The 14,610-nt window shown below is 40.8% G+C and overlaps 1 protein-coding gene across 1 annotated transcript in view; it reads right to left on the reverse strand.

Moving 5' to 3' along the window:
* LOC309713247 (transmembrane protein 150A-like) overlaps positions 1 to 13,170 on the reverse strand; it is a 28,637-nt gene extending 15,467 nt beyond the window's left edge. Inside the window, exons 1-4 of the mRNA XM_082544719.1 lie at positions 12,476 to 13,170; positions 9,837 to 9,962; positions 3,427 to 3,474; positions 1,068 to 1,154 (exon numbers count right to left, since the gene is read on the reverse strand). Of these exons, the coding sequence (XP_082400845.1) occupies positions 1,068 to 1,154; positions 3,427 to 3,474; positions 9,837 to 9,901 (200 nt within the window). The 5' untranslated portion in view covers positions 9,902 to 9,962; positions 12,476 to 13,170. The remainder of the gene's footprint in view (positions 1 to 1,067; positions 1,155 to 3,426; positions 3,475 to 9,836; positions 9,963 to 12,475) is intronic.
* Positions 13,171 to 14,610: the final 1,440 nt, after the last annotated feature.

Below are 14,610 nucleotides of genomic sequence, written 5' to 3' on the forward strand. Positions count from 1 at the left end.
TGGTGTGTTTTAAAAATGACAACACAAAGAGTCTCAGACTGTCTTCTTCCTTTTGCAGCTTTTCTTGTGTTATTTCAATTAGTAGTTTTAGTAAAACAGGAAAATTTTGTTTCTTTTTTTAGAAAAGGACCAAAAATCAAGCACGTGCTTGCTCCAACTGAACAAAAGCAGCCAACCTCGAAAATAAACCACTGACCACAGCAGGGCGGTTTGCTGTGTCACATCATCTGACATCTGTGGTCAGATCATGTGTACAGCATAACTTTTTTTGTGTTTCAGTGAAATTGTTATTACTGCAAAAGCAGAACTAGGACCGTCAGTCTGCTTCCTCTTTGTGGTTTAATGAAGGATAGGGCAGGAATGACTGCAACGTGCAGCCGTTCTGTTCTTTGAAGTTCCCAAATGCTACAAGAAACCAGGAGTTTAGCAGGTAAGCACACAGCAGCAGCAGCCAGCTCTGTTCTAGGATGCCCTCTGGACCCAGTGGAGGTGGTGAGTGACAGGAGAACGGCGGCTAAGCTGTCATCCCTGTTGGACAACATCTCCCACCCCATGCAGCAGACTGTGACAGCACTGAGCAGCTCCTTCAGTGGGAGACTGCGGCACCCACGGTGTGGGACGGAGAGATTTCGCAGGTCTTTCCTCCCCACTGCTGTCAGACTCCATAATAAAGACTTTAACTGATCAAGCACACACATCCATACATATGCAATAATACTAAGTGCAATAATCCTTTCTGTCATCGTTGTATTTTTACTCAGTTGTATATAGTATTTGTATTTGTATTCTATTTTTATCTTATTGTATATTTATTTTATTTTATTCTACTGTATATAGTATATTATTTTATTCTATTCTGTACAGTTGTGTACTGTATTTATTCTTATTGTATTCTAATTTTTGCCTCATAACTTTTGCACTGTCCACTCCTGCTGTGACAAAACAAATTTCCCACGTGTGGGACTAATAAAGGTTATCTTATCTTATCTTATCTTATCTTATCTTATCTTATCTTAGCATGGAAATTAAAGTCCACCTGTAACACCCGCAGAGGTGGGCTCACTGACCTGATGAGTGGTATGTTGTCCAGGGTGCAACACAGTACAGGTCCCCTCTGTAATGGAAGCGGCTCCACACAGGACTCATTGTAAACCCTAGAAAAACACACATGTGCATCCATTTATTTCAGTTATTCAACATGATTCAGTGTTCGGAACAATCGTTATCTCTCAGAGCGCCGAATTTCTTGCGGTTGCTCGAATTTCTTAAAGTAGGATGGGAGGCCTTCAACTATCAGCCCCATCTCCTTTTTTAGGATTATGCTTCAGACTTGGGACAGCATGGTCACTGGTGTTGGGGTTCGAATGCACCACCTAGCCGGGACCTTTCTGCATGGATGCGTGAGTTCGCTACAGGTTCCAGCTTCCACCCACAGTCCAGAGACATGCAGTTAGTGCGGTTAGCTGAATGTGATTGGTCATCTGTCTCTGTGTGTTGGTTCAGCAATACAATGGCAACCTGTACACTGTGTCCCCCACCTATCCGAGATGGGCTTGATCAGGTGACTCCGGAGTATTGCTGTTATGGGCCCACACTGCTGGGGGATTTCCCATGATGCCACGCACTTCTTCTCCACTCTCATCTTTTTAGTCTCCATGTGTTTCCATTCCACTACTTTATGTCATTATGTTTATTGACTGACGTTTGCTGTTTGTGGCCTGAATCTGCAGGAGGTTTGTTCCTGTTAAAAGTGAGTTCTTCTTCTCCACTGTCGCCAAGTACTGCTTACATGGGATCATCGAAATGTAGGTTGTCTAACTCCCAGTAAAAAAGGTTGAGTAAAAATGTGATCTTAGTGTTTCACACGAGATCAATGTCAATTCAGGGAAACTGAAGTGACCAAACGTGTTGAAAACTCTGTTAATGGTTGAGCATCAGCTGCGACACGTTTGGCATGATAGCGCTCTTACTGTACGCAAATGACGGTAGAAAATTAACCCAAAATGTTTTCAGGTGAAAGGTCTTTTATGTAACACAGTTAATGTTCAGCTGCATACTTTGTTTTTATTTTGATTTCTATTCTCCATTTGTATGCAAGTGACTCAAACCGATGTCTCATTTAACTCAAATGCAAAATAGCAAACTACATTCCTGCATTACAAATGTTAAAAACTGGGTTTGTAACATTTTATCTATAAATATATACCTGTATTTACTAAAATACCTGTATATGCATGTAGACAGGGCCTAAATCGACATATATGTGCAGATACAGCACTATGGAGATATGTGGTCCCAATATCCCAGTGGCCATATGTTGAGAAGCAGGGTACACCCTAGACTGGTCAGAGTGTAACACTTAGAGACAGACGACCATTCACACCTATGTGCAATTTAAAATCACCAGTTAACCTAACCCCACTCTATGTCTTTGGACTGTGGGAGGAAGCCAGAGTACTCGTGGAGAACAAGCAAACCCCGAACACAGCTTGAGAGAAAGTCTGTTTTATGTGTTTTTATTTGTTAAGGACACGCTCCTATTTACAGGTAAACACACAGAGTGACTCTTTAACCCTCATTATTTGATTTGGCTGATTTTGTTTTTTACAAACACTCAGAGAACTTATCAACTTCTAATCTGATATGATGAAAATGTTATCCAACACTTGCTGCTTCACTCATTCAGCAAATAAGGAAAATCACTGTTATCATCCCTGGAGTTTTAGTTTGTAAATATAACTCCAAGATTCACTCTATTTATCTCTGAAGCTGCATTTTCACTCAAGGAGCCCTGATATTTCCCACTGTGATCTATATTAAAGGCCACTGAAGAAGAGAAATCTCAACTTCTGGTTTAAGTGGTGATGCTTTGCAAGTGGACTCATTAGTTAACATGTTTTTGTACATACGTCACAATGTTTTTAGCATCTTTAAGCTTTCTTCCTGTTGAAAGGATTTTTTTCTTTCCCACTGTGCCCAAGTGCTTGTTATTGTAGGGTCTTTACCTTGCAAAATAAAGCACCTTGAAATGACTGTTATGATTTGTGATTTGATTTGGCGCTTTTTAAATGAAAGTGAACTGAATTGTCTGGTTTAACCAAGCAGAGCTGAACAGTTGAATGCAGTCTTGAGAAATTGTGCAACAATCCTGCTTAAGGTCTGAAGCACTTTGTGTAGTGTAGACATCTCTGACTCTTTTTTTTTTATCTAATCCACAGTCAAAAATCTATCTCTGTGAAAGTGACCTCTGGTCACTGCACTGGAAACAATTTGGAAAAAGTTTCCTCGTCTCTTTGGGAACATTCCTGATGCGGAGATGCAGCTTGTGTCTCTTTGGTGCTTTGAAGCAACATTAAACTGCTGACCAATACTATGGTCTTTAAAATGAACCCGATATGTGTGTTTGTGTGTGTGTGAGTGCTGTACCAGTTGTTCACAGGGCAGACGTGCTGGTTGTAGAGGGCCATCGCGTATCTGTGAAGACAAAGAAGAAGAAAATCTTTGGTCAAAGATCTGAACAGACGGTTAAAGAGGCAGACAGAAAATGATGAAGATTCAATCATGCTGTCAGGATACGGTCTGGAGATAACACTGGCTCTGCTCTCAAAACATGTCCAAAGCTCTGCCTCACTCGCTGTACTGCAGCATTTGAAAGTATTGTCACATCCAACCACACGAACGTCTCCAGGCTCTAATAATGTTTTCCACTAACAAAACACACATGAATCACCACACGGTTGTTTTCAGAGACGGAGACAGCTCCTCTTCATCACACATGTGCGTCGAGCCGGACGGCTGCATATTAACATGTACTGTTACACCACAGGGATGTTTAAAAAAATGTCATTTACACAAAACAACCTCCACACACACACACGCAGAGCCTAACAGCCAAACAGAGATCATTCATCACACACATAAATGCACAGTAGTACATTTTAGAAGCACATGTTCTCTTACTCCACCAATTTGGTGCAGACTCCTATCTCTCAAACTCAATGCTGGATTTCCATAAAATTCTGAACAGACAGTAATTTCCTCCAGAGGATAAATGCTTCTGGTTTCGGTGATCCTCCGACTTTCTGTCTGGCTGTACCAGGAGATCTTACACACAAAGGTTTGGCAACTATCAAATAGAGATTTTGCACAAACTATCCAGATAGTTTTTGGGGGGTTTTTAATGCAAAACCCTCTGAGAAGTCCTTGAAAACAATTTGAAAGTGCTGTTTCTTTCCAAATATAACTGGCAGTTGACCAAAACTCTAAAAGATGACGCCAACACAGAAGTACCAAAAACTGCAGTTCCTCTAATGGCCACTTGAGGCTGACTCCCCTGTTAAAATGCTCAACTTTACAGCATTAAAAAGTATTAAAATCTTTGATTCCTTCTTCTATTTTTGGCCTCTTCTTTTTTCAGTCACCTTCATAAAACAGCTGTACAGAGTTGACCCTTTGAAGCCATCATTTCTACTTTTAGTCCTCTAATCTGAGTCGCTGAAGTGGAGTCCTCTATCAGATTTGTGCTATTGGTGCATTTTTCTAGGAATTAACTTCTAAATAATATATTCTGCTTTGTGCTGCAGACCTCCCAGGAAGTCTGTCTGTGTCAATTATTTTACCACAATCTCTCAAACCTGATGACAATCCAGCTCCTTGTGAAGTAGACTGCAACAGAAATCCCTTCAGTCTTACTCTTCAACTCTTTTCTACTTAGGTTTAAGATCAAAAGCCTGCAAAATGCTTGACATTTCTACCATGATACTTAAGCACAAACTCATGAATCTGCTAATGAAGTTGCATTACAACTGCCAGTTACAACAAGTCTACGCATGTGTTACTGTAACCTGGCTAACCTGATTCAGAAGGTGTCCACTCTCCTCTGTAAAGACATACATGGATTAAGTCACATGTGCTTCTTGTTCAAAGTGTGTGGCATAAAAACTCTACAAATACTCATTTTTACCACATTCAGACAAATTAAAACAGGTTGTTACCAAAATAAATAACCAGTGGACATAAAATCTCCCATATTCCACACCATAATGTTGGTGGTGCACTATCACTCAGGTTGAAATATGTCACAAATGGCCCATTAGCCTCTTTCAAAACAACCGTGAGGACATATTGCACCATAGATCAGATACACAGGACTCAAAAAAGCAAGATGCCAACAGACATGTGACCGCTGGAGCGTCTTTATTGATCGCTGATAACGAGGGAATTCTCGGGTCAGAAGAATTGATTTGCCCTTTACAAAGTTGATGTGGAGTGAGTGGCCTGACAGAGGCCGTCCACTCTCATCCACTTCCCTCCCTCCCACGACTCATCTTTTTTAGTCCTGCTGCATGTACTTGAAAACTGCATGCCGTGTAAACTAAAGTGAAGATCACGGTGTGAATGAGCCGTTAAACTAGAGACTCAGATACACCGCCTCTCTCATCCCATCAAATACTTCAGTGTTCTCAAAGCTGTCAGCGCCGCCAAATCACACAGAAGGTGACCTTTGGATTCAGTGCTGTGATGCATCGAGTTCAGGCAACAACGTGATGGATTCTTACTGCCAACACGTGAAATACGAACACTTGTAAAGCACTCTTTGTTTGACCGATGTGTTTCAGTCTTTGGCAGGGACCCTGGTGAATGGCTATCACCCGAAACATGCAAGTCTACCAGTAAAGTTTCTCTACATACAAGTGTTGCTGGAGCGTCAATCTTTTTGGTCTTCCCCATGCACCCTGGAAATAGGTAAAGTTTTACCAGCAATCAAACCAAATTGAAAACTGTGTTTTCTGTGTAAACCTAATCAAAGATTCTTTTCAGTGCAGCATCGGTCACTGCATGAAGTGTAACGTCATCAAACCTCCTATAAGCACTGATCCTCGTGCTCTGGCACGCTTGACTCGCTGCAGTCTTCTCCTGAATGGGAAAAGAAAATCACAGCTGTGGCACTGAAATAGAAGTTGAAACAGGAAATGGCATACTTCCAGTAACTTTCTGTTGGCACTGCCAAAGCACCTTTCACAGGATTCATACTGCTGTGTTAAATCTACCCCGAAGATCCCTGCAAATCCCTTTGAAACCTGAAAGCATAATCTACCCCATAACCTGATGTGCTCCTCCCTGTAACCACATGTCACATCAACACAGTCTGCAGCCACGTCCACACTAATACGTTTTCATTTGAAAACGCATCTTTTTCTCTCCGTTTTGGCCTCCCGTCCACACTGAGACGGCATTTTTGTTCAAGGAAAACAGAGCTTTTTGAAAACGCTCTCCAAAGCAGATACATTTGAAAACCGTGTAAACGGAGCCTTTTGGAGCTGTGACCAATTAAACTAAGATAGCAGAGGGCATTATATAGCAGCTGTTTTGTTTTCTCTCTATTTTGACAGCCCTATTAAAGATTAATATCAGTCTGCACATGCTCCAGAGAGCTTTTCTTCAAATCCCTTAACTCTCACTCGCTTTTGCAACTTTGTACTTTTGTGTTACTCGCAGCAACAACTCCGCCTCATTGTTAGTCCATTTAAAAAACTTGGTGCTTTTCCTCGACCTTTTGCCGCGACGTTTCAAAGAGCTGGTGTTGTGCCAAAAAGTGATCGTCTGCCAAAATCTGATTTCCGGTATTTGCCAAAAACTGATTGCTGGTATTTAAACTGCTAGTAACTTGTTGGGCTATAATATGTGAAACATATGTCAAATGCATCCCTCATGGATGACATAAAGTCATATTGAGCCACAAACAGATATAAGCCTAGTGGGAGTGACCCCCCACAGAGGGACAAAAGGACACTCTTTCGAGGATGCCAATGTTCACATTTTGGACAGAGAGGACAGATGGTTTGAAAGAGGAGTGAAAGAAGCCATCTATGTCCACTGTGAGCGACCATCTTTGAACAGAGGCGGGGGTTTACGACACCAACTCTCTGCCATCTATAATCCAGTTTTGAGTTTCCTCCCCAGACGCCTTAACGCCCACTCACATCCTGGGCCAGCTGACCTCAGGAATTCGCATGATAAGGTGGGGCCAGGTTTCACAATGAACACACCCGAAACTCTGGCTGATTGGGACCCACGCCCAGTTTCCCACCTTGGCTCAGGCGATTAGAGGATCATCAGGGGGTCCTTTTGTCCCTCTGTGGGGGGAAACTCCCACTAGGTTTAAATCTGGGACTCTCCACCATTTGACCTTAGAACTGAAGAAGCTTCTCGGATGAGAGGTGAAACGTCTTCAAGCAACTTAAAGAAGTCCAGACGCTTTTCTTTGCAAGCTCCTTTGACTACGATGACCTGGATGACTGAGAACCTTCACAGACATAAACGGCAGACAGAAATGAGGCAGGTTGAATCTTCTTGCGTTTCACGGATGAGCGTTTTCGGCCGTTTCAATGTGGACGCACAACTCTGTGAAAATGACTGAAAATGATATTGTGGAGCGGAGCGTTTTTAGACAAAAATGCCGTTTTCAAATTTATCCGGATGAGTGTAGACGTAGCCTGCGACTATTGTGATCGGCCAGTTCAACAATCATCGCCTCTACATCAGGACTCACACGTGTCAGTAAATTCATGGAGGGAGATTACCAAAACTAGATATGAGGAAAAGTACAAAGAAGTGAAAAAACTTGATGGACATTTTTGCCAAAAAAACAAAAAGTGAAACTGACCACAAACTGACCCATGAGGGAAAAAACTCACAAGATACTTAACACACAATGCATCAGCCCAAGCGTGAATGCTGGCAACGGCCACGTGCATGGATTCACTGCAGAGGTCAAAATATGAGCATAAACCACCACCCTGCCCACCTCCTAATAAACGTGCAGCATGCGACAGTCCAGCTCTAGCTGATGTTTTGGGAGAGCAAGTTGCTCAGTTGTGACCTATTACTGATTTTAATACAAAGAACGAGTTAAAGAAAAAAACAAAAATATTTCATTTTGGAAAAAGCAAAAAAAGAAAAGTCATTTCTCCCTTCAGATGTGACACATTTCAGCTTGATATAAATAATTTACTTCGCTTTGGTTAAAGTGTAAAACTCAAACTCCTCATGTTTTCCCGCAAAAAGCCTCACACGGCTGCCCAGAGCTGTGGAGTTTTTAGGTCATGACAAAAGCTGACAAAGCATTCAAAGGCAGAAACAGACAGGTGTCGACGTGCCTGAAAAAACAGCAGGAGGAGGGGGATTACAGATTCAAGCTTTAGAGGCCCGGCGTGAAGAACTCTCGCACTCATTTAACAAAGGACACTCTGAATCCTCTCACACTTTGAGAGGAAAAGAAATCAGCTGTTTCCCAGCATCCTAGTCTATAGAAAGTGCAAGAAGGCGTTATCCAGAGGTCATCCAGCCTGGGAGCACAGATGTTGGATAGCTTTTTTCCTCAAGAGATCATTATCAGGAGCAATAACTCATCTGTGCCACTCTTGATAGACTTACACAATCCTACATTGACTTTTATACATTAATTATTATTGACTGACCTTTTCATGCACAGAAATGAGCCTCCAACTAACCATTACATTTCATTAAAAGGTTACACCAAGAATCCAGTATTAGAAAAGTATTCTGGTCTCTTCAGGGACTCGTGTGTGGTGATCAAAGGAAACAGTTCCTTTTTTTATGCTTTTATTTGCTTTTTTGCTGGGAGCTCTGTTACTTGATGAGGTTTTATCAGTTTTATCCTGGTTTAAGTATCAAAACAGGACATTGCAAATCAAAATCCTGACTTTAAGTAATTTGATTACATGTACGTTTTCCCTAAACAATTCTCAATAAAGTACAGTGAAAAAATGTTAAATTCAATGGACTCTGGTCAGTGATGATTTAAGATAAATGCAAAATTTGTTTTTAGTGGGGGACTTTTCGCAGTTTTGTTTAAAGAGAAATGAAATCTTAGATTAGATTTTTTTAAAAACGATTAACTTTCATCACCTTCGAGAAAGTTAAAATGTATATTTAGTGCTAAAAATATGGATAAAATTCTAGAGTTTGACTGACACAACTGAAGCACAGACTTATTGGATGGTTTGTGACAATTAACCGCACAAAAAACACAAAATTTAGTGGCTGCATGTCGACATCCACCTATCGCCCAGCAGCCGTACCCTTAACAATGTCAAACTTTAAGCCTTAAAGCATTTAAATGGGTGAGCTATGAAGAAATATCCAAGCATGTTACAAGTGTCATTAGCAGGACAGCACAAACAGTTTTTCAGAGTAGTCTGCAAACATGCTGGTCATTTTAACATGAGAGCCTATTGGGATAGGCTCATCTTTGATGGCTGCCTCTAGTGGCTATCAGAGGAACTGCAGTTAACCACAAACAGAGGTTCTTGGGTCTCTTTTCAGGAGTTCTTACATGCCTGCAGGAACAAGCATTAACTCCAGCCGGGGAGGATTTTTAAAACATCTTCGATCTTCGCCTGCAAAGTCCTGAAATGAAGACTAAGCGTTTTTCTGGCTTCCGAAAAAGGAAAACATTTCACATGCATGAACTTTGCACCGTCAGTAGACATCATGGTGACCGCAGCAGGGATAACAGATAACATGTGTGACCACACTCGTGTGCAGACAGCTTGACTCGTGAGTTGTCTTTTAGAGGAAGAAAGATCACCTTCATCACTACACACTTATTGATTCCAAGGCTCGTATTTAAAGAGGAAGCAGCTGAATGTATTTACCCTAACGAGTCCTAATCTTATCCAAAAGAAGTAAATGTTTACGTGAGTGTTTCAAGAGCTGAACTTTAAATACATATTTAAACTTTGAGTGTACAAACAGACACGGGAACCTCCTGCAGATGCTGCTGCGCGGCTTGTTTACTCGGAGGTACTCACACCACCCATATTCCTGTGATGATGAAGACAGGCAGGCTGACGGGAAGGATCATCCAAGGCGACATGACGGACGCCAGGCGATCTCCGCCGCAAACGACACCAACGGACACGGGCTTCGTTACAGACCTGAAGGAGCGCAGACATAATCAGTCAGGGAAAACAAACGTACAAATATTACAATCACAAATCCTGAAATCAGGATTCCTGATTGGTAATTAGCTCTTTAATCCATCTATAAAACTCCCGCCTGTTCCAGCTCCTATACTGAACTTTCCTCTATACTTCCCTATACCACACCACTTTTTTGTCTTCCAATATTTTTGGTCCTTTTTTTCCACATTTACCGAAACCTGCACTGCTTTATATTCAGTTTCAATCAAATAAAACCTTTAGAGCTCTTTGCCATATTACGTGCATTTTTTTACATGATGATTTATTGTCTTTCATTTAGATTTTTACTCACTGGGTTCGTTTCTTTCTTGGTATGTGTGTAGTAGATTGCATTTTGTGTTGCCATACTGCACTTTAATTTCTCAAGCGATTCTTGTTTTACTAAAGCTGCTGCGTTTATTGTTTGCTGTAAGATTGGAGTTTCGCAGTTTTTAGAGTATATCTTATGTTAAAAGTGAGGGTTTGTAGCTTTTCCCTACTTTATGTTTCATATGCTGAACGTCTTTTGCATTTTGGAGTGTCGGTTGAACAAAACAAGACATCTGTGAGAGATGTGCAGTGATGTAAGGGGGAGAATATTACATCTTGAACAACGTGTTTTGTGTCTGTCGTGCAGGTCCGATGTAGCGGCCTGCAGCAGAGATGACGAGCTGTCAAACTTGTACCTTCATCACTTTCTCCACAAATACATCAGTGCTTTCCCACACAGAGCGAAACAAACAGTAACCTGTGAAAACGACGGGCCAATGCTCAGACCTGCAGTCCTGCTTCTGTCTGTATGGCTATTTTCCTGAATAAACATATAAAACTATAGAGCAGCTCTCAGTCCACACACCAAACTGAAACCTTTTTATACAGGACACTGATTTATGTTTTGGCCGAGGTATCACAGTTTCTGTCCTTGGACATGTTATCGTCCTGTCACAGATTAAGCACAGTAAGTTTGAACTTTACAGAGTTCAGTGAATTACTGCCAGTCATTCATAAAAAATATGCACATTTAGGGCTCAGCACATAACTTGAGTATTACTATTTTTGTGACTTGTTACACAAACAATTCCTATAAAGTTGGGACACTGTTAAAAGAAAATCCCATAGAGCCATATTTTATTCACAACAGAACAAAGAAAACACATAAAATGTTGAAAAATGTTAGCTTAATTTGAGTTTGATGGCAGCAACATTTGGGACATCTAACAGAGCATAATGTCACCGACTGATTCCAAGAATCTGGAGGAATCTCTGTGCGCAGGGGACAAGGCTAAAAATCAATAGTGGCTGGCCGTGATCTTCAGCTCTCAGGCGGCACTGCGTCATAACCAGACCTGATTCTGTCATGGAAATCACTGGATGGGTTCAGGAACACTTCCAGAAATCTCTGTCTGTGAACTCAGCTCACTGTGCCGTACACAAACGCAGGTTAAAGCTCGATCGTGCGTAGAAGAGCAAACATGTTCGAGCAACATCACCAAAGCTAATTTAAAACAACCTGAGGAAAAGTGTGAAGATGTTCTGTGATCACACAAATCAAAATCCTCCAGACCAAAGAGGAGAAGGACCCTCAGCTCTGAGTATATTCAGGTTTCAAACCAGAACGGGACAACATTCCTCTCCCACGAGCCCAGCAGCTGCTCCAGATGTTTATGAGCTGTTGTTAAAGGAAGAGAGGATGCTGCACAGTGATAAACATGTTGCTGGCATCACTTTCAGGTTCACCTTATTGTTTTATGAGATTTACAAATCATCGCTTCTTTTAATTTCACACTTAACAGAGTCCAAAAAGTAACTTTTACACTTCATCCTCAGTTATAACAGGTGTCGGCTTATTTCCACCTGTTTTAAGGGGGAAAATACAGATTTTCACATGCAAAGTATGCAATTATCTTATTAAATCCTACATTAAACATGAAATATTCTATATTCAATCTGCCTGTAAACGTTCAGCTTTACCGTTTTTGAACTCGTTTATCTGACGTGATAAATGTAAAATTTAATGTATGATAACTAGACTTGAAAACACAAGCTGAGTCAGATTTTGACATTTTGAAATTCATTTTTGGGTTTTTTCTTCTTTTTTATTTTAGGCGTGTTTTGTTAAAAATCACACAGAAACTGCAACACGTGCGTTATTTTTTAACACAGCCTTTCTAAGACTGTAATAAGGAATGCTTCAAATAAGTAGCCTGCATGTTGTGTTATATTAAAGTAAAATGTCTGGGAAACATCATAAAATTATAAAATAGTTGAGGTTACAGGTAATCACGTGCAATAAAAACTGACTAACATTAAGTCTTAAGTTATTATAAAATCTTTAATTATTGCCACAGTTTAGTCTGTAATTTCAGATTATTCGTGTTCCTGCTGTGCGTCTATTTGACCTCATTAACCCCTCTGAGCTTGATCAGCTGGCCTTCATGCTTTAGATGCATGACAACCTGAGATGCACAGCTTCAGTCCTCGGATCCTACCTCTGCCGCTCAGCGGGGGCTCCTCAGTCTCCGCGTCTCCTCCCAGCTCCTCCAAACTCGGGGAAAAGTTGCTGAAAAGTGAGGCCGAGCTGGTGTTTCTGATGTTTCATCGTCCAAACGTGGCTGCAGGTGTATCACTTCATCGGGATCGGGAGAGGAGACGGATGAGGTGGCGTCGGTACGATCCTGCTCCCGAGGCAGCCCGCTGAGCTGTGGTGGGAGGTGAAGAAAGCAGCTGGAGTCGGTGACTGGTAGCTCCTCCCACCCACGCGGGTGGAGGCGAAGGTTATTCTAACCCGACAGTCATCGCTGCTTTAAAGCTCGCACTGCTTCTGGGAAGTCTCTGCCACATTTTTCATGTTTTCTGAGTCTAAAACACGGGTGTGGGTGGGCAAACGGGACTTCTGCGTGTTCCAGGAAACTAATTTCACTAATTGATTGCAGTCAGACAAGTTGCACATCCGGGCTGCTGAGCCCGGAGTTTAGTCAGGATTCTGCCAAGTTTGTTCCAGATGTTTCACTGGGAAAACCTGAATGTATGAGAAAAAGTTACTGTCAGGTTGAATGAGCTTTAAGAAGTTCCACCTCTCTAAACCTCTTATTGAAATGAGCATTTGAGAGCTAAAGACTTGAAAAATTATCCATAGAAATCCGAAAAAGTCAAATAAAATGACGTCTCACAACTTTCTTCTGCCATTACAACCACTATAATATATTTCATAACAAGAAAACAGGGGGAAAATCATAGTTTAATTCCACGTTTTACTAAATTGAGTTCAAAACTAATACTTGTATCTGCAGAAATTTAGACCTTGTGTTACAACTTTGATCTAACCATGGATGTCAAACTCATTTTACACGGTAGAGCACAAACAGCCCACTTTGATTCTGAGTGGGGCGCCACTGAAACTCCCCTTTCTGTCAGTGTAAAGAAATAAATTAGTGTATCTATAACAGCAATCCCTGAGATTAAAAGTGTAATTTCAACAGCATGTCGTGATTTTTCTATAAATAAAATTAGTCAAAATACAGAAAAAGCGCTGGTGAGCTCACTGGCCCGACTGTCCTGTACGAATATAAAACATAAAGTTCTGGTTAATTCACAGAGATTTATTTTTCTATAAAAATAGACATTTTTATAGGAGAAAGTAAAAAAAAATAGGAACTTTTCTACCAGTCAGTTGTTTATATGTTACTTAACTATTTTGGTGTATGAACGGCAGTGGGGGAGGTCTGAGAGCAGGAAAGGAGGAGGTCGAGTGGAGGTGGGTTGCAAAGTGGCTCGCTGACGCACAGCAACTGTGAGAAGGTTAAAGCAGCTTAAGAAATGCACCATATATGAGATCTGAGCTGAGCTGGCAGTGAGATCAGCTGATCAGAGTTCAACTTTGTTTACATTCATCTGCTGCGTGTCTTTAACTTTTGTCCACTTTCGCTATGTTTTTTGTTTTTTCTCTTCTCTTCGCTGTCCCTTCCAGTTCTGGTTCTGTTAGAGGTCTCTTCCTGTGAAAAGACAGTGTCGCCAAATGCTACTCGTAAATAATTGTTGGGGTTCTCTATCTAATATATAATATAAGCCAGTTTGAGGCGACTCTTGTTGACACTGTAGGAATTAAAGTTGAATCGTTTGATGTAATACTTTTATCACTTTAGTCTGGCAGAGGTTTAATAGGTCCATAATTATTGGTTATATTTGTGCAAATGCTTTAACAAATTCATTCAGTCAGATGAAAGGCTCTCTGTATATACTTATTTCTTCTTTTATAATACCAGATTAAGTACATTGTAGGGACAAACTAAGACATGTCCACAAATTAATCAGAACAAAGTAACTCTTAGTTAAACCCCCAAATCACAGGGTTTTAGAAGCTTTGACTTTCTGTCCTTGAAAATGTCTTCAAAGTTTTTTTTTTTAATTCTACATGCAAAATAGTAGACACAGCTAAGTAATGGATGGATGGATGGATGGATAATAAAGAAATAAAAGCGATACCAACTGTTAAACGTCCATTGCTTTGTTTAGAAATTCATTTATAGGGATAATTTAAGTAAATACAGTTAAGCATACTTCCTATTTCTGCTGGTTTTTACCTTAAAAGGGGAAATTTTACACCTGTTACTCGGTTAGCCAACAG

Source organism: Aulonocara stuartgranti (assembly GCF_965226115.1).
Source record: "Aulonocara stuartgranti genome assembly, chromosome: 8".
Lineage (NCBI taxonomy): Eukaryota > Metazoa > Chordata > Actinopteri > Cichliformes > Cichlidae > Aulonocara > Aulonocara stuartgranti.